This window comes from Phycodurus eques, chromosome 2 (genome assembly GCF_024500275.1).
Source record: "Phycodurus eques isolate BA_2022a chromosome 2, UOR_Pequ_1.1, whole genome shotgun sequence".
In the NCBI taxonomy this organism is placed as follows: domain Eukaryota; kingdom Metazoa; phylum Chordata; class Actinopteri; order Syngnathiformes; family Syngnathidae; genus Phycodurus; species Phycodurus eques.
In genome coordinates this window covers 1,740,541-1,760,968 of record NC_084526.1, presented here as the reverse complement: position 1 = coordinate 1,760,968, position 20,428 = coordinate 1,740,541, and the positions used below count along the sequence as shown (strand labels likewise).

At 45.1% G+C, this 20,428-nt stretch overlaps 2 protein-coding genes across 2 annotated transcripts; both read right to left on the bottom strand.

Moving 5' to 3' along the window:
• Positions 1-373: 373 nt before the first annotated feature.
• On the bottom strand, positions 374-3,567 carry c2h16orf87 (chromosome 2 C16orf87 homolog). The gene is made up of 4 exons (XM_061663971.1): positions 3,339-3,567; positions 2,511-2,610; positions 2,112-2,306; positions 374-2,036 (listed from the first exon to the last, which is right to left on the bottom strand). Exons 1-4 carry the CDS (start codon positions 3,402-3,404, stop codon positions 1,918-1,920), a joined length of 480 nt encoding a protein of 159 aa, XP_061519955.1. The 5' UTR covers positions 3,405-3,567; the 3' UTR covers positions 374-1,917.
• A 1,092-nt stretch (positions 3,568-4,659) lies between these two features.
• vps35 (VPS35 retromer complex component) lies at positions 4,660-18,835 on the bottom strand. The gene is made up of 17 exons (XM_061705110.1): positions 18,746-18,835; positions 17,324-17,422; positions 17,112-17,208; positions 16,568-16,691; positions 15,345-15,527; positions 13,895-14,114; positions 12,671-12,754; positions 12,477-12,586; positions 12,027-12,123; positions 11,525-11,673; positions 10,966-11,173; positions 10,565-10,720; positions 10,376-10,498; positions 9,800-9,979; positions 9,198-9,437; positions 7,911-8,054; positions 4,660-6,035 (listed from the first exon to the last, which is right to left on the bottom strand). Exons 1-17 carry the CDS (start codon positions 18,746-18,748, stop codon positions 5,856-5,858), a joined length of 2,397 nt encoding a protein of 798 aa, XP_061561094.1. The 5' UTR covers positions 18,749-18,835; the 3' UTR covers positions 4,660-5,855.
• Positions 18,836-20,428: the final 1,593 nt, after the last annotated feature.

Below are 20,428 nucleotides of genomic sequence, written 5' to 3'. Positions count from 1 at the left end.
CCCGCGAGGCGTGACTCGTTGAAGTCTGAGGCTGGCCGCAATTCCCGGAGCGTGGAGTTTTTCCCCCCAACCGAGACACGTGAATGCCCATTCGCAAAATATATCAGCGTAGCGAATACAGACGTTAATTGCCGCTCCGACACTTTGTAGGAGAACATGTTTTTGGGTAACTGTGTATGAAATAAATACAAGTAATTTTATGAGAACACTGTGCTTACGACTACTATTACTACAGCTGCTGAATGACAGATTGGAGTTGAAGGGAGAGTGCACGCATGCCAGAAAAGTGCGCGGCTTAAGACACGTGGGAGAATATGGCCTCTTGTGCTGACATCGTTGTTGATATTACGTTGATGGAATTCGATGCTGTTTGAATGCGTTTCACTTTCATTTTTTTTTACCTGAGAGGAAGACGAAGAGAAGCACGCGGCCACCAAACATGTCTGGAAGGCAAAACGTGGACATTCATGGATCTTCGTTTTTTCGAGTGCATCTACGGTGCCGTGAAAAAAGCCCCGATACCCTTCTCAAATCACAGTTCTGCCACTTTTAATGTTTAACGTCATCGAACAAATATATCAGACAAAGCTAACCCAAGCGACCATAAAATGCTGTTTTTAAATGGTGAATCTATCGATGAAGGAAAGGAAACTATTCAAAGCGCCCTTGCTCTGTGTGAAAAAGTAACGGCCCCCTAAACCAAAGAACTGGTCAGCAGCAACAACTGAAATCAAGCGTTTTCTATAACTGCCAATGAGTCTTTCACATGCCTGTGCAGATATTTTGGCCCAGCTGGCGACTCCTGAGAAGATTTGCCACTGTTCCGTGTTTTCTCCGTGTGAGGGTTAACGGTTCTCCCGATGGTTCTCTGGAATCGTAAAGCTTTAGAAATGGCTTTTGCAACCCTTTGCAGGCCGTTTGCTGTCAATGACTTCATTTCTCGTCCGTTCTGGAATTTCTTTGGATCGTAGCATTTTGTGGCGGCTTTTTTAGATGGGGTTTTTCTTTTCGTCATTTAACCTGAAAATATCAGCTTCAAATTGAAATACATATATATGAGTTCAATATACATGACAGGAAATGAATGAATGTGTGTGGTACATTTGTCCTCATAAAATATGAAGTCAGGCTCAATCGATAAATCCATCGATCATTCTCGTCTATGTCGTATTAGGGGACTTGTAAAAAATATTATAAATGGGGAAAGCGCGTACTCACTGTGACGTCGTGTCGGCTGTTGTGTGGAGTGAAAGGCAAGTGGAAGTTTCTTTTGGCTTGCACTTCCACACTGCCAAAAGTCCAAAGTGTCTGTGCGGTTACTGTTTACACGAGTGTTGTGTGTGTGTGTGTGTGTGTGATATGCAACTTTTGTCCCCATTCGACTCATCGGTCAAAGCGCGGCGCCCCCGGCTGCAAACATTTTTATTTTTACAACGGAGGTCAATGACATCAACGGTGACGAGGAGGAAAACACGCTAACCACGAGTTGAGCGACTCAAGGCCTGACATGGATTCATGGCGGGGGGGGGGGGGGGAGTAGAGCTGTGTCCATTCCCAAGTCATCCAGGTCTTGGTCCAATCAAGCAACTGTTGGTTGGACTGCTCCAAACAACATGGCGGCCACACCCACTGAGCCCCATATAAGGAGCTCACAGCCAACAGCTCAAGTCTTCGAACTGAACAAACCCTTTGGATTAAAAGGTGACGACGAGAACCGTGCAGTTGCCTCGAATCGACCTTTGCGCGAGGGGGAGGAGCTCGAAGGGAACTCGCAAACGAGATGCATTTTGACAGTTTGTCGAAACTTTTCAGCGCGGCGTTGTCGTTTATTGCCAAGTATGTGTAAGATCGCTTCAACTCCTCAATCCAAAGTCCTCGTAAATGTCCGCCGCCGCTTCGCGTCCTCGTTGCGGACGGCTACAAGATGAGCGTCTGAGCCAGGATCTTGCGGTTGATCTCAGCCAAGGCCACGGAGAACACGAAGGCTCGCTCGTCTGACAGGCCCGCGTACACGTCCACTTCCTTCTCTTGTTTCTCTAAACGCAGCAAACGCGCGCGTCAGGAATACACACGCGCAGACAAACGCATCGCCCGCGCGCCCACACACGCACCTTTGTCATCGTCCTGTTTCTTGAGTCCGACGGTCTTGGGTCTCCCTCGGCCCCTCCGGATGGGGTCCGATTGGCTGTTGGCCCTCGGCCGCTGCCTCCTCCCGTCCCCCCCGTCGCCCCCCCCCGGCGCCAGGCCGCAGTCCAGACGCTCGCGCCGGATGCGCTCCGTGCGCCGACGCTTACATTCCAGCTTGTCTGCAAACACACACGCACAAAAACGGTTCCACACAACCGTCGACTCCTTGCGGACGTCCCGCCGAAAAGGCTCTTCGATACTTCCTGCATTCCGTGTCCTCTAAAAGTTCGGTTTCCAACATCCGCTTCGGCTCCGAGCATTGCTTCGGCGTACAAACTGTTTTCGCGCTACTGCTGTTTCGGTTAGCAACAGGGCGGACTCACCGGCCGCGTTTGTGGGCGAGCACTCGTTCAGTTTGGCGTTGAGGAGCTTCCTGCTAATGAACACGTAGCCGCACGGGCACGACTTGCACGCCACGGGGATCTGAAACGAACACGAAGCGCCAAGTTCATCACTTCCTGGCACCCTCGCGGGACACAGCAACACCGTGTGGATGGGAGCGGAAGCGCACGTGGCAGAGCCAACTTCCGTTCAAACTTTGGAAATCAGCAAGAAAATCAGGAATAACATAAATATATATATATATTATTACTAATAACTGTTGTACATTTGTATTTATCCTAGTCAGCTAATTTGTGACATTTAGCAATATGCTAATTACTGCGCTCCATTGATTGAATATTTTGACCCTCTTGCGTCATAAAAACTGGAACAGGCCTCACTATGACACATTAGGAACACATGAATACACACGTGGTCAAGGGACGTTATTAGCTTCGTAAAGGATGGTTTTTATTGTTTCTTTTGAATATTGATCAAGAACAGTCATAAGTACATTTGTGGAAAAGGCAAACAACTAAGACGCAGCAAAAAACGGTATTTAACCCAATTTCAAATATCAAGGCGACAAAGAACACGGAACAAGAAACTCTTCGCAGTCGAATTTTGAATTGCGGGTTTTTTTTTTTTTTTGGGGGGGGGGGGGTTGCAATTTCGACATACAAAAAAAATAAAAATAAATAATAATAATAGGACGTGAGCACGACACAGGCGCCAACGTATTTCCGCTTCAAACCAGCTAACGCCATTTTTAAAAAAATATATATACAAAAGACACCAAGCACGGATGAAATTCAGACATTTGTGCTCACCTGTTGGTCGCATTCGGGACAAGATTTCGTAGCCATTTTGACTTTCTTTGTTTTATTTGTCGACATAGTCTTGACAAAAACAACTGCTCGCCTCGTTTCGCCAACTCGTCGTCCTCGCGTGGATCAATACATGACGCACTCTCGAGCCAAAAATAAAACACGAAGCGCAAGTTTATTATTAAACACTCCCGACGGCCGGAGTGGCGGCACAAATGACAACATTAAAATGTTAAAAAAAAAAAAACAATTAAAAAAAGAGTCGTCGTTCAACCTCCCCGAGTTGCGCGCATGCGCACACGGGGACCTTGAGCTGCTCTGTGGCGTTCACGGACCGTGGAGGAAATGAAGCATTTCAAGCGTCTGGCTTTTTAGGTGAAAGGTTACGCCGAGCAGTTTGAATTCGACCCTTACTATTCAGTTTTTAAAATCATGTTACTCTACTCACTCCTCTGACGTGATTATGCAACATTGACTAAGCACACAACTAAAGAACGTTCTTCACCGTTATGCGGGCTTCCCAGTTCACTGTCGAACAATATTACGTCAATGCTGAAATAGTTGGTCGTGTAAAATGCTATAAGCAAGTCTCATAGGCTTTTTAGCCTCAAGGAGCTCGGCCAATTGTTGCTTGTTGTCTCGCTATTAAGAGGAAGACGATGTTTGCATTTGACCCCAAAAACACGCGCGGCGGGTTGATCGAAGACTCTAGTAGGGAAAATTGACGGATGGATGTTTTCATACGATCTTTATTGTTCCTAGCTTTTGTAAAAGTGGGTCAAGATTTGGCTGGCGACCAAAAAAAAAAAAAAAGACTAGCGTCAACCTGGAACCGCAAGTTGAAACAAACGAAGAAAAACCCCGAGCTCATTTTCACAAACGGATGTTGAAATTCTTCTTATACAAAGGCATAGAAAACAGCCAATTTTCCATTGAGATGTGAGACGCTTAATATATTAACTTTTAATAGTTCAATATATCGACAATATAGTGCGTATGCAAAACTAACAAAAAGCAAGTAGATTGTTAAGAATGTATTACTTCCGTTAGTGACGAGCACAATTTTTTTTGACTCCCGATTTTTCTCATGGGTGTGATTGACAGCCGCGCGCGCCGCCTCAACCAAAACAAACAAACAAAAGACGAGCAGGCGGTGGAGAAACATCCGCAAATCATCTCGTGCGCGAAGCGCGTGGACGTCATTTTTGCGTTTCCGGGGACCCTGAAGGCAACGCGCGGCCGGGTCACGTGATCGGGAGGGGGGCGGGGCTTGGAGGACGCGTGTACATGACGCAAGTTCGAGACAAACCACACACACAGTCGATTCCTACGAAAACACCTGGGACCTTTTATTCCATATCCTTGATATCCATGTACTAGTGCACTCTCTGTCCTCACCAGAAAGACAACTCAGCACACTAGTAGAATGACTGTGTCCTATTAGTAACACTTTTTCCACTACTAGTGCCATATTTGGCAGACTTGTATGCAACTAAACTATTCTGCGGCACTAACACTACTAGGCACAACTAGTTGGCATGTGTCATGCACTAGTAGCACCGAAATGTCCACTAGCAACATGTACTTGTGCCACTAGTGAGGACAAAGTGCATACTCGTACAAAGGCTTTAAAATATCTTTTGCCATTGAATAAATACACAAATGTCCTTTGAAAAGTACTAGTAGGCAGGTGTCACGCACTAGTAGCCCCCTTATCAAGGATGTCGAATATGTACTTTCCATACAGCTCTTCGAGCATTGATTCCGTATCCGTGATATCCAGTTCAAGTTCCATGTACTAGTACACTATTTGTCCTCACTCGGACGCCAACTTTGGCATACTAGTAGGACAACTAGATGCATGCTACTAGGTGAAGTGCTAGATGTTAACTAGAAGCATTTTTATGCTACTCGTCGTACTAGTAGCAACAAGTTGTCAAAAGAGCTCTGCCTCACTCGTACAATGTAGTTGTCCCTACTAGTATTTCAAAGTTGTCCTCATCTACTAGTGGTGTCCTGAACTTGCACTAGTAGCACACAGCTCTCACCAAGTGCACAGTTTGTCTCAGTGGTAACATGTTGTTGTCCTACTAGTATTTCAAAGTTGTGCTAACCAACTAGTGCTGTCTTAAACTACAAGGCATTTTGATGTCAGGAGGCTACTAGTGCTTGACACATGCCTAGTGTGTGTAACCAGTGTAGCACAGTCGTTTACTTGTCAAGTTTTTGCACTAGTAGGCCAAAAGTGGCACTAGTAGTGGAAAAGTTCGTACTAATAAAAGACGCAGTTTCTTCCAGTGCGCTAAATTGGCTTACTAATGAGGACAACGAGTGAACTAGTGCATGAATATCAAGGATCTGAAATAAAAGCTCAAAGGGCTTTCCAACGCTTGTCCGAGCTGTCACGGACGATGCTGAACTGGAAGGAATCATCATCATCATCATCATCATCATCATCATCCTCCTCCTACAGATGGGGGGAGTTGTCGGCGGTGCGTTCAGGCGCCGCCTGTCCGGACTTCAGAGGACGAGGCCCTCGTAGACGGGCCCCCGGGCCTCGGGGGCGTCCCTCTGCAGCCGCAGGTGCTCCAGCGTGTTGTGGAAGTGTTTGTTGATCTGCTCGCTCTCCTCGCTGGCCTCCAGGTTGGGGAGGTCCTCCCGGATCTTCCCCATCAGCTGGTTCAGAACCGCCACCGTCACCTGGACGAGCCCCACAAAGTCACAACGGCAACGGCGTCCGCGTGAGGGCCAAATGCGCGCCAAAGTCGCACAGAAAAAAAACTAAACTCGGGGGTGCAAATGGCACGGTGCGTCGAGGAGCAGCTACGGTGTGTCAATAGCAAGTCGCAGCTGCCATGTGGCAACTGAAAGAAGTCAGCAGGTACCGTGTGTCAATAGCGAGTAACATTTACCGTGAGTCAATACTAAGTAGCAAGTAGGAAATAAAGTCCCACTCAAACCTGGGGTGCCAATATTTTTCAGCACGACGCATTTTTTTTTTGACTGCCATGAAATCAGTTCGAATTACCAACATTATTTCCATTTGCTAAATGCCAGAATAGTGAGAGAAGGATTTTTAGTCAGATATACAACCCCCAAATCCAATGCAGTTGGGACGTTGTGTTAAACACAAATGAAAACAGAATACAATGATTTGCAAAACATATTCAACCTATATTTCATTGAACACACAACAAAGACAAGATATTTTCATGTTCAAACAGATCAACTTGATTGTTTTTAGCAGATAATCATGAACTTCGAATTTGATGGATGCAACACAAATAAGCAGGGACGTCCGTGAAAAAGACGTCGCTTGGATGGCAGCGTATGTTTCTCCAAAACCTGTATGTACCTTTCAGCATGAATGGCGCCTTCACAGATGTGTAAGTTACCCATGCCATTGGCACTAACACAGCCCCATACCATCACAGATGCTGGCTTTTGAACTTTGCGTCCGTAACAGTCCGGATGTTTTTTTTCCCTCTTTGGCCCGGAGGACACGACGTCCATAATTTCCAAAAACAATTTGAACCATTTGACCACAGAACACTTTTCCACTTTGCATCGGTCCATCTTAGAGGAGCTCGGGCCCAGAGAAGCCGGCGGCGTTTCTCTGTGTTGTTGATGAACGGCTTTGGCTTTGCATAGTAGAGTTTCAAGTAGCACTTCCGGATGTAGCGCCCGACTGTATTTACTGACATTGGTTTTCTGAAGTGCTCCTGAGCCCACGCGGTGATATCCTTTACACATCGATGTTGGTTTTTGATGCAACGCCGCCTGAGGGATCGAAGGTCACGGGCGTTCAATGTGGGTTTTGGGCCTCGCCGCTTCCGTGCAGTGATTTCTCCAGATTCTCTGAACCTTTCGATGATATTACGGACCGCAGATGATGAAACCCCTCAATTGCTTGCAATTGTCCGTTGAGGAACATTGTCCTTAAACTGTTGGACTATTTTCTCACGCACTTGTTCACGAAGAGGTGAACCTCGCCCCATCTTTGCTTGTGAACGACTGCGCAATTCAGGGAGCTCAATCATGGCACCCACCTGTTCCCAATTGGCCCGTTCACCTGTGGGATGTTCCAAGCAGGTGTTTGATGAGCCTTCCTCCACTTTCGCCGTCTTGTTGGCCACCTGTCCCCCGCTTTTTGGAACATGTTGCAGCCATCAAATTCCAAGTTCATGATTATTTGCTCAAAACAATCAAGTTGATCAGTTTGAACATTAAACAACTCGTCTTTGTAGTGTATTCAATTATATATAGGTTGAACATGATTTGCAAATCATCGTATTCGGTTTAACACAACGTCCCAACTTCATTGGAATCGGGGTTGTATGTAACAGACAATACAGTCATGCTTAGAAGGATTGCCCCCCCCCCCCCCTTCTTAGCTGCCAATATTTTTGAGCACGACTGTACCATGTGTCAAATGACAGTCGTGAACGCCATGTGTCAAGAGCAAGTAGCAGGTCCCGTGCGCCAATAGCACCGTGCAAAGAAACAAAATGGAAGCTCGTTCGACCGTGTAGAAAACCGTGTCGCTTTGCCGCGCGGCGCCCCCGACGGTCTTACGGCATCGTTTTCTCTCTCGTAGAAGCAGACGTATCTGTTGAGGATCTCGATGAAGAGCTGCACTTGCAGCGAGGGGTCCATACACTGGTTGGCGATCTTCAGCGCTTTCTTCAGACACTCCATCACGCGCTTGCCGTCTCGGATCTGACACGGAAACGCGCCAACGGTCACGCACCACATAAAAAAAGACAATATCAAACAAATGGCCTGCAGATGATTGGCAAACGCTGCGGAAGAGCCAGCGCGGATGCTGGCGGCTGTGTCGCAAGTACTACTTTCCTATTCACCATTTTATGACGTTTTTGGCTCTTTGTAATACACAGCTCTTTTTTTTTTTTTTTTTTTTTAAATACAAATATCCCAAAGGGCTCTTTGCCCAAAGTTGAGCACCTAATGCAGGGGTGTCAAACGTCGCAGGTACGGTTCCGCTCGGAGGGCCGTTATGGCTGCAGACCCATATGAATGTACGACTGCCTCGTATTATTACATATACACAAATTAATGGATAATTACTTTTGAAATCAAAAGCCACTAAAAACTGTTTGTTCAACTACAGTATGAAGCATTTTTTATAAATTGGGGTTTGTAACAAAAAATGCTTGCAATATCAATATTTGTAAAAGTGAAGCCAATTTGGAATTTTGGCATTTTAGCAAGAAACAAAGTTGATGCAGATTCTCGCGGGCCACATCAAATAAGGTGGCGGGCCGGATCTGGCCTGCGGGCCACCAGTTTGACACCAGTGACCTAATGCATCTCTGACGAAAGGAAAAAAGGAAAGGAAGGGAGGAATGGAAGGAACAAAAGATTAAAGGGAGGACAGAAAGGACGAAGTGAAGACAGGAAAAAGAAAAAGGCGGGAAGTAAACAAATGAAGAAAGGAAGAAATCAAGGGGTACATAACAAAGGTAAAGAAGGAAGAAAAGAAAGATGGAAAATGTAAATTAAAAAAAATGGAGAATGAAAGGAAGGAAGGAACACAAGAAAGAAAGGAAAGATGGATGGAAGAAAGACGGGATGAAGGAAGGAAAAACCAGGAGCAGAAGGTAGGAAGGAAATATGGAAAGGAGGGAAGCAAGAAGGAAAAAGGGGAAGGAATGAAGGAGGAGAGCAAGAGGAGGACAAAAGAGGAAGGAAAGAAAGGAGAAAGAATGAAGGATTAAAAGAAGGGAGGAAGGAAGGAATGACAGGCTGGGAATAATTATAGAAGGAAGGAAGGGGGAGAAGGGAACGCGGAAGGAAGATCAAATGGAGGAAGAAAAGCGGCCCCAAACGGCCCGCGCTTACCTCCTGCTGGTTCTTGTCAGTACTGCGGCCCGACCAGAAGAGGTGCGCGCAGATGCTGACGGCGCGACACTGGTCGGGTTTCTTGAGCAGCTTGGAGGCGGCCAAGGCGCACTGAGTCCTCAGCGGCTCGTGGTTCTCCTCGCCGAAGCAGCCGGTGCGCTCGAACGTGCCGATGATCAGCGTGATGGCCGCCAGCTGGGCTTTCGAGTCGCTGATCTCGTCCTCGTACAGCGAGAAGGCCTGCGGAGCCGCGCAGAGGCCGGGGTGCCGTCAGACAATAGCCGCGAGCGGGCGGACGCAGGACGGAACGCAAAGTCTTTCGTGTCATCGGACTTCGTGTCAGTTGAGACAACATTAGTGAGAAGTAGGTCCCGTGTCTCAATAGCAAGCTCGAAGTACCTTGAGTCAAAAGCCAATGTTGCAGTGGAAAAGCATCAATAGCAAGTAGAAGGTCGCTAACTGTGTGTTCAGAGCAAGTCATAAGTAATGGCAGCAGGTGCCATGTGTCAAGAGAGAGTTCCAAGTACGAGGCGTCATCAGGGAGGAGTCAAGACCGTGGGTCAGGTAGCGCGCCTCACACGAGAGGAAGGCGGCCAGATTACCTGCGACATGAACTCGTAGGCCACGGTCTCGTGGTTCTCGAAGCCGATCTCGCCGGCCGCCAGCGCCCCCTGCAGGAAGAGACGCAGAGGCAGCTCGGCCAACTCCGCCTTGATCAGCGCGCTGATGGTCTGGTGGGCGAACGAGAAGATCTTCTGACACTTCTTCTCCCATTTGTCGTCCTGAAGGAGGTGTGAACAAAGAGGTAGAAATAAATACAGGCGTGGAAGAAGTAGATTCACACTAGTAAGACACCGTTGCGCTGAATTGGCTTACTAGCGAGGACAACGAGTGAACTACTAGTACACGAATATCAAGGGCTGAACTGGAGGGGATCTCGAAGAAGTCGAAGACAAAGACGAAAAGGAAGTTGAAGAAGAAATAGACGTAGAAGAAGTACGTGCCTGTGAATATCGTCATTCATCCAGGTCATTTCAATCTCAGGGCATTGAATCGATGACAACAGTACAGTTGCGATGGATTCAACGCTGCCCCGAGGACAGAAGAAGAAGTCGAAGTCGCAGACAAACGCGAGGAGTATCTACGTACATGTATGCGGAGTAGCTAACGGCGCTTACCAGCGATGAGTTCTCCTTGTATCTGAAGGCCAGCTGGTACGCAGCAAAGACCAGCGGAGGGAGCGTGTAACGGATCCTCTGGTTTCCGCCTGCGCCAAAGTGTTTGCGCGCCGTGTTCAGGATCTGCACGCAAAGTCAACATCCGCACGTCAGCGAGGAGAAGAGCGAGACGACGACGAGCGCACCCACCAGGTACTGCTGGTCGGGGTCGTCCGAGTGCAGCAGATGGATGAAGCGGCCCACGAGGCTCTGCTCCTCGGCGAAGTCCTCGGGGTCCGGGTCGTCCGCCGGCTGGTCGGGCTGGTCCTGGATCAGCGTGGACACCAGGTTCAAGATGGCGTCCACCTGCCGGGCCGCAGAGAGAGAGGAGCTCCGGTTAAAATGGCGAGCGCGCAATGTCGACAAACACAAAGTCAAACCAACGCTATTATTTTCATTTCCCATGCGATACAACTCCTTTCAAATACAAACTAAGGGGAGATTGAAAAATATATCGGGACAAAAAGAGACCTGCAATGAATCGATTAACTGCATATTGTCAACAAATGGTTTAGCCAACGTTTGAAAAACAAACATTGAGCTGGTCTCACCTGCTCTTGCGCCACAATGGCGGTGTTGTAGTCCAGCGTGTTGCTGAGCACGTAGCAGCTCGTGCTCTTGCGAGACTCGTAGTCGAAGTACTCGAAGAGCGGCGGGAAGTGCTTGAGCAGCAGCACCGTCAGGACGTTGTTGTACGTGTCCACCGGGATCTTCAGCAAACGCGTCAGCTCCTTGGACACAGCGCTGCTTGTCGCGATGCTACGGGAGACACGCGCGGGACAATTGAGAGAATTCATACTGTATATTGGATGAAAATCAGCCATGTATGACCAGATACACCCGTTACCATGGTGACGACAACAACAATGGATCACGCCAATGTATTGTGTGTGTGTGTGTGTGTCGGGGGGGTTATGTAAAGATGTGGACGCAATAAATGTTCCCATTGGTTGTTTGATTTCCAACCCGTTCTGCTATTTTGTCCCACTCCTACTTTGTAACGTCCCGCAGGGCTCAGGGCCCATTTTCTAAAAACTTATTCGGAAGCTTTAAAAGCGCTTAATAGGCTGTGAAAGTGCTCTCCCAATTGGCGGCGAGCGAGTTACGTACTGCTCCAGGTTGAGCTTGTTGAAGATCTCCACCGTGCTCTCCAGCACTTTGTCCACGTAGTCCACACGGTCAGGGTAACACTTCATGGCCAGATTGATGAGAGACACCTGCAGGGACACCACGTCCTCGGATGGCATGTCCTGACGCGACTGGAAGAAAAACAACAACGACAAAACGTCGCAGAATGACAAACATGAGCATGCCTGAGCACCAAGGATGTTGCTTCCAGTTTGGAAGCGTCAAATGAGTTTGAACACCAACACCCACTTCGCCTGCAGCGTTGTGTTGAAGGCGACCGGCACTGTCACGCAACTATTCACTTTCTTATTTATTTGGTGCCGGTCAATAAACATGGCAAGGTGCCCACTTGCGAATCCCCGATTTTACGTACCTTACCTGTTCGAAAGGGTGCAAGTCGGGCACACATGAAGTGGATTGGAAATATCAAAATCGCACCCGAGATATACGGTCCTAAAATTAGACAATGACAAATTGAAGCTACCTGTATAACCGTGGCCACTTGCTGCGAGAAGATGTCAAAAAGTTTGATCTCGGCTGGAATCCCGGGTCCGTCTTCCCGGTGGGCAAACAGCGCCAGTCTGAAAAGCAAACGCTCGTGATCGACGGGCTACAGAGCAAGAAGAGTCGCCGTTTGTTGTGCGTTCGCGTAGCTGCCGAGTCTGCGGGGTTCCATACGACAGTGGTGCCCCGAGATACAAGTCTCATTCGTTCCGTGGCCACGCTCATAACACAAATCAACTTTGCCATTCATCCATTCCAGCCTGCCTTTTTTCTGATCGCCTCGCGGTGGCCCACATAGCGGCTGGGACGCAAAGTCTCCATCCCGGAGGCTCGTGGTTACCGAGCACCACTGTATGTACGTTTTTCTCCACCAATCACAGGCAGGTCTGTAGGGAAAACACGGCGATCGGCGGGTTTTGGCCGACCGTACCTGTCAATGAGGGCGATGATGATATTCTTGACGTTGACGTGCTGATGAAGCTCGGCGCAGGAGCGCAGGAACGGGTTGAGGGTCTGCAGGTGGAACTCGTCCGGGAACACCTGGCGTGAGGACAAAAGAGGAGCGTGAAGGCTCGCCGGCTCGATTGGGCTCAGACGACGGCGTGGCGGGTCCCCGCATCGGACCTGGATTATGCATTCCATCAGGTACTCCTGCGCCAGAGAGTCTCTGCAGTTCACGACCTGCTCCAGCACGCCGGGAAGAACAACCTGTGGACAGGGAAGACCAAAAGTCCAACTCAAGTAGCCAATATGATACCTCGTTACTCAAGACTTCCTCTCTGACTTATTCGTGAAAACTCACGTCCTCATCCCAATTTTTAGACTGCAAATCTCATTTCTTTTATCCTTGCAGGGTCACCGTAGCGCCCTTGTATCAGACAAGTATTTTCAAAAGTATTATATCAACCACATCTCATGATCTACTTTTCATTCTACTATTTGACTACCATTTTTACTTTTCTAATGTTTGTGTATTTTCCCTAAAATTTTCTATTTCTGATATATTTTTATTTTATTTTGATGACCTATATTTGCGTCTTGTCTAATATTCTCTATTTTTGTCTCATATTTCGTATTGTTTTCTACCATATTTTGGATTATTTACCACTATGTCACTCCTATTTCTATATATATATTTTTTTTAAACTATTCAATCCTATGTATTTGTTATTTCTCAATCGTTTTCAAAATGTTTTATATTTGCATCTTGTCTATGTTTATATATTTTTCTATTTTATTTCCCAAGAATTTATGTATTTTATCTTTTTTTTTTTTTTGATTCTATGTGTATTTTCCCTCAGTGTATTGCTTGTGTATTTCAGCTAATATTTTGTATCTATTATTTCCTTATTTTTCCCTAGTTTGTTGTTTTGTATTTACATTTTGTCTTACGATTTTTATAGTTTACCTATTAATAGCCACTATATTACGTGTATGTATTGTTCCACATTAGTCTGTTGTAGTGTCAAATATTTTCACATTTCATCCAATCGTTTATATTTCTTCTTAACTATTTTTGGCTTTTAATTCAACTTTGAATCAATCAAATAATTCATTGAATTGTTATTCTTTGTTTGTTTAAGCCCAACTCAGTTTCTTGTTAATTTTTTTTTATTATTAGCATTCAAAAAAAGGAAACGTACAGTATTCTAATAAAATAAAATCTACTTAAATCTAACTTTTTTTTTTTTTTTGGCATCAATGCGCAAAAAGAGATCTGCCTCCTGCCCGGGCCTACCAGCAGCACTTTGAAAATGTTTGTGTTTTCCATCCATTTTTTTTTGTCTTTTTAACTTTCATACATAGCGTACCTGGAGGAAATGTGCAAAAGTTCCCCCGAAGACCCACCTGCTTGTACTTGTCTACGTTGACGCCCTCCAGCTGGCTGAGACGGACCAGGTTGGTGCCCACCAGGATGCGGAGCTCCTGGCGCTCTTTCTCGCGCTTCTCCCGGTCGCGGCTGTGGCCCTGGTGCTGCATGCGCACCCACAGCTTGTTCATCTCGGCGAAGTTGAGCAGCACAAAGTCGATGGAGTCGTCGATGTCGCCCGTCATCTCCTCGGACCCCCTGGTGGAGGGCAAAAACGTTTGCATTTCAACTGTGGAGGAAACCCTAACCACTGAACACAATCACCTTTTCCACATTTAGAAACACGTTTTCCAAAAAATGGAAACAACTTGTTGCAGGCTTCAAATGTCACGTTACAAAATCTTTATGAACTGGACAGACAATGTTTGACGTAACCAGGGTAGCAGCAACTTTAACGAAGTCAAATGTCAGAATTTTGAGACCAAATTTAAGAGCTCTCCTCCACTAAATACGAGCCTCAGGAGGAATACAAAGAACGACATTTTTTTGCCACATTTTGGTATGCGCATTGGCCACTAGGTGGCAGTATTATAAAAACAGTCATGGGAAAAAAAAAAACAGACCACAGTTTCCTCACTTTTTTCTTCATCTTTAATGCCTCATACAACTAAAGGTACATTTGTTTCGATAAATATAACGATGAGAAAAATAGGTCAATAGTTAAATTGAAGAGCTGATAGCTCGCTATTTTCAATCCTAGTTTCCTTAGCCCGTCTATGACATTTTGCATGACGTTTTAGTATTAAGCTAAGCGGACTTAATTTGTTTAAAAACACAATGTATAATATAGGCTTTGCACGATAAGGATTTTTGGGGCCGATCACAAGATGGCGCAACTTGTCCAAATGACCTGTTGATTTACTGTATATACTTGTGTACTTAATGGCTCCAAATATTATATTTACAATCAATAATGTATCTTTGTTCTTCTATTTATGCCAGTGAGGCATAGTGACAGACAGAACAAATGAATGGGCTTCTATTAGATGGCAGGAAGTACATACAGTCATTCATGGATTTTTCAATTTAAAATATGTTCCTTGGCGCCTTAAAGGTTGGAAATCATTGCTGTAAGTCAGGTCACCGCCGACATGTTTTAGGTTTTATTTTTTAAAAATAACTTTATTGGTACTAAGTCACAAGACATGCGACAAGGTTGAAAATAAACTAGCTTTCGGATTCAAATATACTGTACACGATGGCGACGCGGGGTAAATGTCTTTTGCGGAGCCCATCGATGACGTCATTAACGGGATCGGCGAACTATGACAAAGCCGATCAGCCGATACCGATCAGATTGGTGTAAAGCCTAATATAATAATTGCCTTTGTTTTACGGCAAACTTCAACTCGTGAGTCAAGGTAGCGCCATATTAGAACATTTGGCGTCCGGTTGAGAAGGAAACCGGGAGAGGGCGGGCCGGCTTACTCGGTGTGCTCGCCGTCGTCGGGCAGAATGTTGCGGGTGCACTGAAGCAGGTAGTTCCTGAGGAAAAGGCCCCTGAGCGGGTGCTGCACGCCGCGGCACATCTCCACCAGGTCCTTCAGGATGTCCTTGCGAGACTGCGGGAAGGAGCGCACGTACACCACGCCCACCGTGATCAGCAGGTAGCTACAGACAGACACACACGCACAAAGCACTTCAGTTAGCTCACTGGCCTCAGCTTTCATTTGCCAAAAACATGTTTACAAGCCACATCAAGAGTTGCTATTACGAGACGGAAACTATGTTATTTATGGCCCTTCTGTGTTATTTTTTCACTGTATTTTTCCATATAATGTCGGTGTGTTTTGGCTAACCTTTGGACTGTTTTTTTTCCCCGAACTTTTTGTGTCCTTTTCCTATTTTCTTCTCAACTATTATTTTTGTCTCTTCTGTTATTTTTTTCTCTAATATTTGTGTATTTTCCTAATGTATTTTTGTAATCATGTACTGTGTAATTTTCGTATTTTGCCAAGTATTAGATATTTTGGAATATGTTTGTATTGCCAAACATTTGGTATTATTTTTGTATGATGTCCGAAGTATTTTGTCCACTAACTTAATATATTTTAATTTTGTGTTTTCCGAATATTTGTGAACTAATAGTCTCATATTCTGTTTAATATTTAGCATTGTTCTTTCCCTATTTTCTTATATTTGTTTTCTTTGTCTAATATTTTGTATTATTTCTTTGAATTGATTAAATAATATTTGTGGGTGCATTTCCTTTTTCTCGTTTGTGTATTTTCCATTGAATATATTGGTCATATTTTCCTTTTTTTTTTTTTTTTTTTTTTTTTTTTTAAATATCATCTGCATATTTTTCACCTAATATTTTGGTAATATTTTCTCTATCGTTGTGTGATGTGGTATGTGTGTATTTTTTGGCTGATAACTTTAAGTCATTTATTGCCATTGACGGCTGTTGAATTCAAATATCCATGTTAAGCGAGGCCTGGCCGTGAATGAGTCGTAGGTTTTTTTGCTCATGTTTTGACCATTTTTACTTTGGCTCGGGAGTGTGGCTAATCTTTTGACTTCTACAGTTGCCATGAACAAATCTCGGACTCATTTCTTTCAGCCGTATTGCGATGCTGCTGCTAACTGGGATTTCATTTATTTTCTCGTGCGCGCACCTCCGAAGCGGGCGCGGTCGCGGCGCTACTCACAGCCTGGGGATGATGTTGCCCGCGTACTGGACCAGCTCGTACAGGTCGGCCACCTTGCGTCCTTTGGCAAACTCGTCCGTGAGGTACACCTCCAGGTAGTGGAGCTCGTCCGAGATGGCCATGTCTTGGCACGCCGGTCGTTAGGGACCGTCAACCGACTGCGTGGCTTGCTACGAGGCTTGGAAAGTTGTTATGGCGACCAGGCCGCTCTTTTGTTGTACTGGTTTTACTTGTGCCCCGCCATTGACTGCCTGCAAGTTTTTGTTTGTCTATACAGCACCGTCAGTTTCTTCATCTTCGTATCACGGATAATTCGCATCATGGGATTTTGAGTGTATGCTATCTATTTTTTAATTTATTTAATACATTAATTAAAACACATTCTGTAATTTCTTGTGCATGTGGAAGCCAACTCCCGCGATAAACGAGGCATTACTGACTGTTCCGTGAGACTGACTGAAAACCAATCTGTTGTTTGTCGACATGTTCCCTGCCCGTCTTGCCCGACGTCAATTCGGCTAACACCTGACGATTTTGAGGATACAAAGCTCGTAGTAGCTTTTCGGAGACAGCATGGAGGTCCGCAGCTCTCCCAGCATGTTGGAGGCGTGTTTCAGTGCGTCCATCAGCTTGTTCTTGTCCTGCGGCGCGCACAAAGAGCCACAAACGGCAAAGTGAAGCGCAAACCAACACAACAACCCCGCCCGATCCCATGAGCTCTCGTGACAAGAAGACGACAAGTTGAAATGTTCCTACCAGGCATCGCTTCATCTGGAAGGACTGGACCTTGACGGCCTGCACAGCTTCATCCAGAAGCTTCTCCTGCTCGTCCTGCGGCGACTGCTGTGTGGTCGGCTGCAAAGAAATTATTATTATTATTTTTTAATTTTTAAACATTGGACCATGAAGACCTGATAGGTCCTCCAATATCTTGTATGTTGGACTGCGCTAGCCTTCAAATATAAAATATGTTCTGTTTTCCGATCTTAATAGCTTTTCCCTCTTCCCTTATAGAAATAGCAAATGACGTTGACATTGTTACAAAAACAAATTGTAGCCATAATTTACAGACGTGTGCTAGCTCAATGGTAACACTCAACGAGACAGGCTAACGAAACTAGCATCGATATTGCAGTACTTAGTTGGGACTGATACGGACCAATCAGAGGCACGCTGTTTTCCATATTTCAATCAGGGAAGATGAACGATCCAATCGGAGTCAAGCTCATTTCTATGTCCCATGATAAGGAGAAATCCGACAGTCTCCAACGCCAGGCGGAAAAGACTGGCCTAACTAGAATAACTTGAAAATGGACATTTACGGCCAAACTTAGCATGCAAACCCATAAAAGGGCTTCAAAGCCTCAACACTGAACAGAAAGAGGCGGAAGGGCACGTTTAAGAAGTTGCTGCATTTTTACCGGTTTTAAACATTCATAACTGTTCAAATTGACCACAGGGAAATGATAATTCTACGAGTGGAATCACCTTCGAAGGCTCCGTTTCATAACACGGGTCTGGCGTAAATCCGTTTTTACACGCATTGACTGCCAATTTTCACGTGTTCCGTTTAATGCCGCTGGACTGTACTGAGCGGACAAGCAATGAGTGGATCTCCAATTGTTGCCGTTCGACAGATTTTGCTCTTTTGACGAGCCATGCTGTTATCGTTAGTGTCGTCGGTCAACTTCCTCTTTTGGGTGTCGCGCGAGATATCACGAGCAAATCAATATGATCATGATTATATGAATGAGGTTTGGGGAAAAACAGGACCGTTTGCTGACAGGCATCTTCACGACAACATTTGACAGAAGCTAAGCTAAGCTAACAACATCCATCCGGCGTCAAAAGTCGACCCCCGAAAGTGGCCCGAATAAATACATTCCACGCCGCGCGTAACGCGATAAATGAACAGGACGGACGCTTTGTTACGGTTCACATTTGGAATTTCAAACGTGTTTGCTGTTAGCCTAGCCTAGCTTAGTTTAGTTTAGCCTAGCCTAGCCCAGCCCAGCCCGCATATCTGCACGACGCAAGCGTTTAGGCCACAGCGGCGCTGGGGGGGATGAAAATGCTCGGCTGCCTTTTTGGTTCCAACGCGAGCACATACGTGACATAAATGCCGAGCTGTGAGGCAGGAAAAGGCGAGTGTTGCATTTATTGGATATGGCGGCTTACCATGATCGCGAGCTGAGCCTCAGAGCAGTCGAGAGCGCCGCCTGCCTGTCATGTGACTGTCGAGATGCGTTCACGGCCTCCCAAGATGCGTTCAAAGATCAAACTGGTGCGTTTACGGACAACCGGTGTGACGTCACGAGGACGGGGCGGGCGGGCGGGCCCGTTGGGGTCAAAGACATCAACCGAAGGGAGAGCCCGGACACCCTGCGGAGGAAACTCTGCGCTCCAGAGCAGCCCGTGACCCGCGTGAAGAGAAGCAGTCAAGAAAATGGATGCGTGGATGTTTTTTATTTATTTTTTTTAATTTTAGTAATTGTGAAAAAAAACAAATCATTCAGCTCAACTTTATTTATCGAGCATTTTAAAACAACAACCACGGCTGCAACAGATCGCTGTACATAAGCCGGAACATAAAAGACAAACCACAATAAATACAATTAAAAAAAATAATATTAGAATAATAAATCAATAAATCTACAGATCAATGAATAATTTAAAAATGAATAATTTTCTTCTTCTTTCTTTTCAAACTGAAATTTATAAGCTAGATAGATAGGGAAAGTATACAGTCACAGCAGCAATACTGACCCATGAACACTCACATTAATAATATAGTGCAGTCAACAAATAATAACAAATAACAGCATGGAGGAGGGAGTCAAAGAAATGTAAATCTAATCTATACAAAAACAAATAGAAGATTAAAATGTTGCATTGGGGGATGTTGCGTATTTATTTCACATTTGGAAAGTAAAACATTATTGACAGTGATATATCATAATGATTTGAGTGAAGGACCCTAATCGACAGATTTTTTATTTTTATCAAAATAAATAGTAAAATGATTGATTGAAATCTTTATTCCCGGCATGAGAAGAGTGAGCTCAAACACCCCCCCACAAAAACCATTAATAATAATTTGAAAAATTCGAGTTAAATTGCACATACTGAATTTGCAAAGTAGTAAGGATAAGTTCCAATTTGTTTTCTCCTACTACCGCTCGATTTCCTTATGATCACTATATATGTATTATTTCATATGAACATCGATATAATACCAATAATATATTAAACAATAATACACATCCTTCTTCCTACACAAATGATCTTTTCAGCAATATCTTAGTTAATAATGAAAAGAAAAAAAATCACAATAAAAAACAAACACATATACCTGTATAATATAAATACATGTCCTGGTCTCTATTGTCCTATGACCTATGCAGTAGTAATATATATTCATAGGGAACCCCCTTCCCTCCTTGTATAAAACCACAATGACATTTGTTTTTATTTGTTTTTAAACTGACTGATGGTTGGTAATTGATCTTAAATGATTAGCTAGTTTGGTAAAATTTTGAACGGCATTTTACTTTTGAAAAATGTTGTCTCCTGTAGAAAAACGATGTGAAGACATCTATCCAGCATGGTGCTTCTCAGTGGACCGTACCACCGGCCACTTAAACGCAGGGAATATTCCACTGCCACCCGCGTCTCGAAAAGCTCGACATTCTAATAATTAAGCATCTTAAGTATAGGTTTGAAATGAATTATATTTTAGAAATTGTAATAAACACGTGACGAGTGACTAAAACAGTCTGAAGTTGTCTCCGAGCAAACCCCCCCCCCCAGTGGAATGGTAGTCTCCCGAGCCTGGGCGAGTGCCTGCCATTTTCACACAGT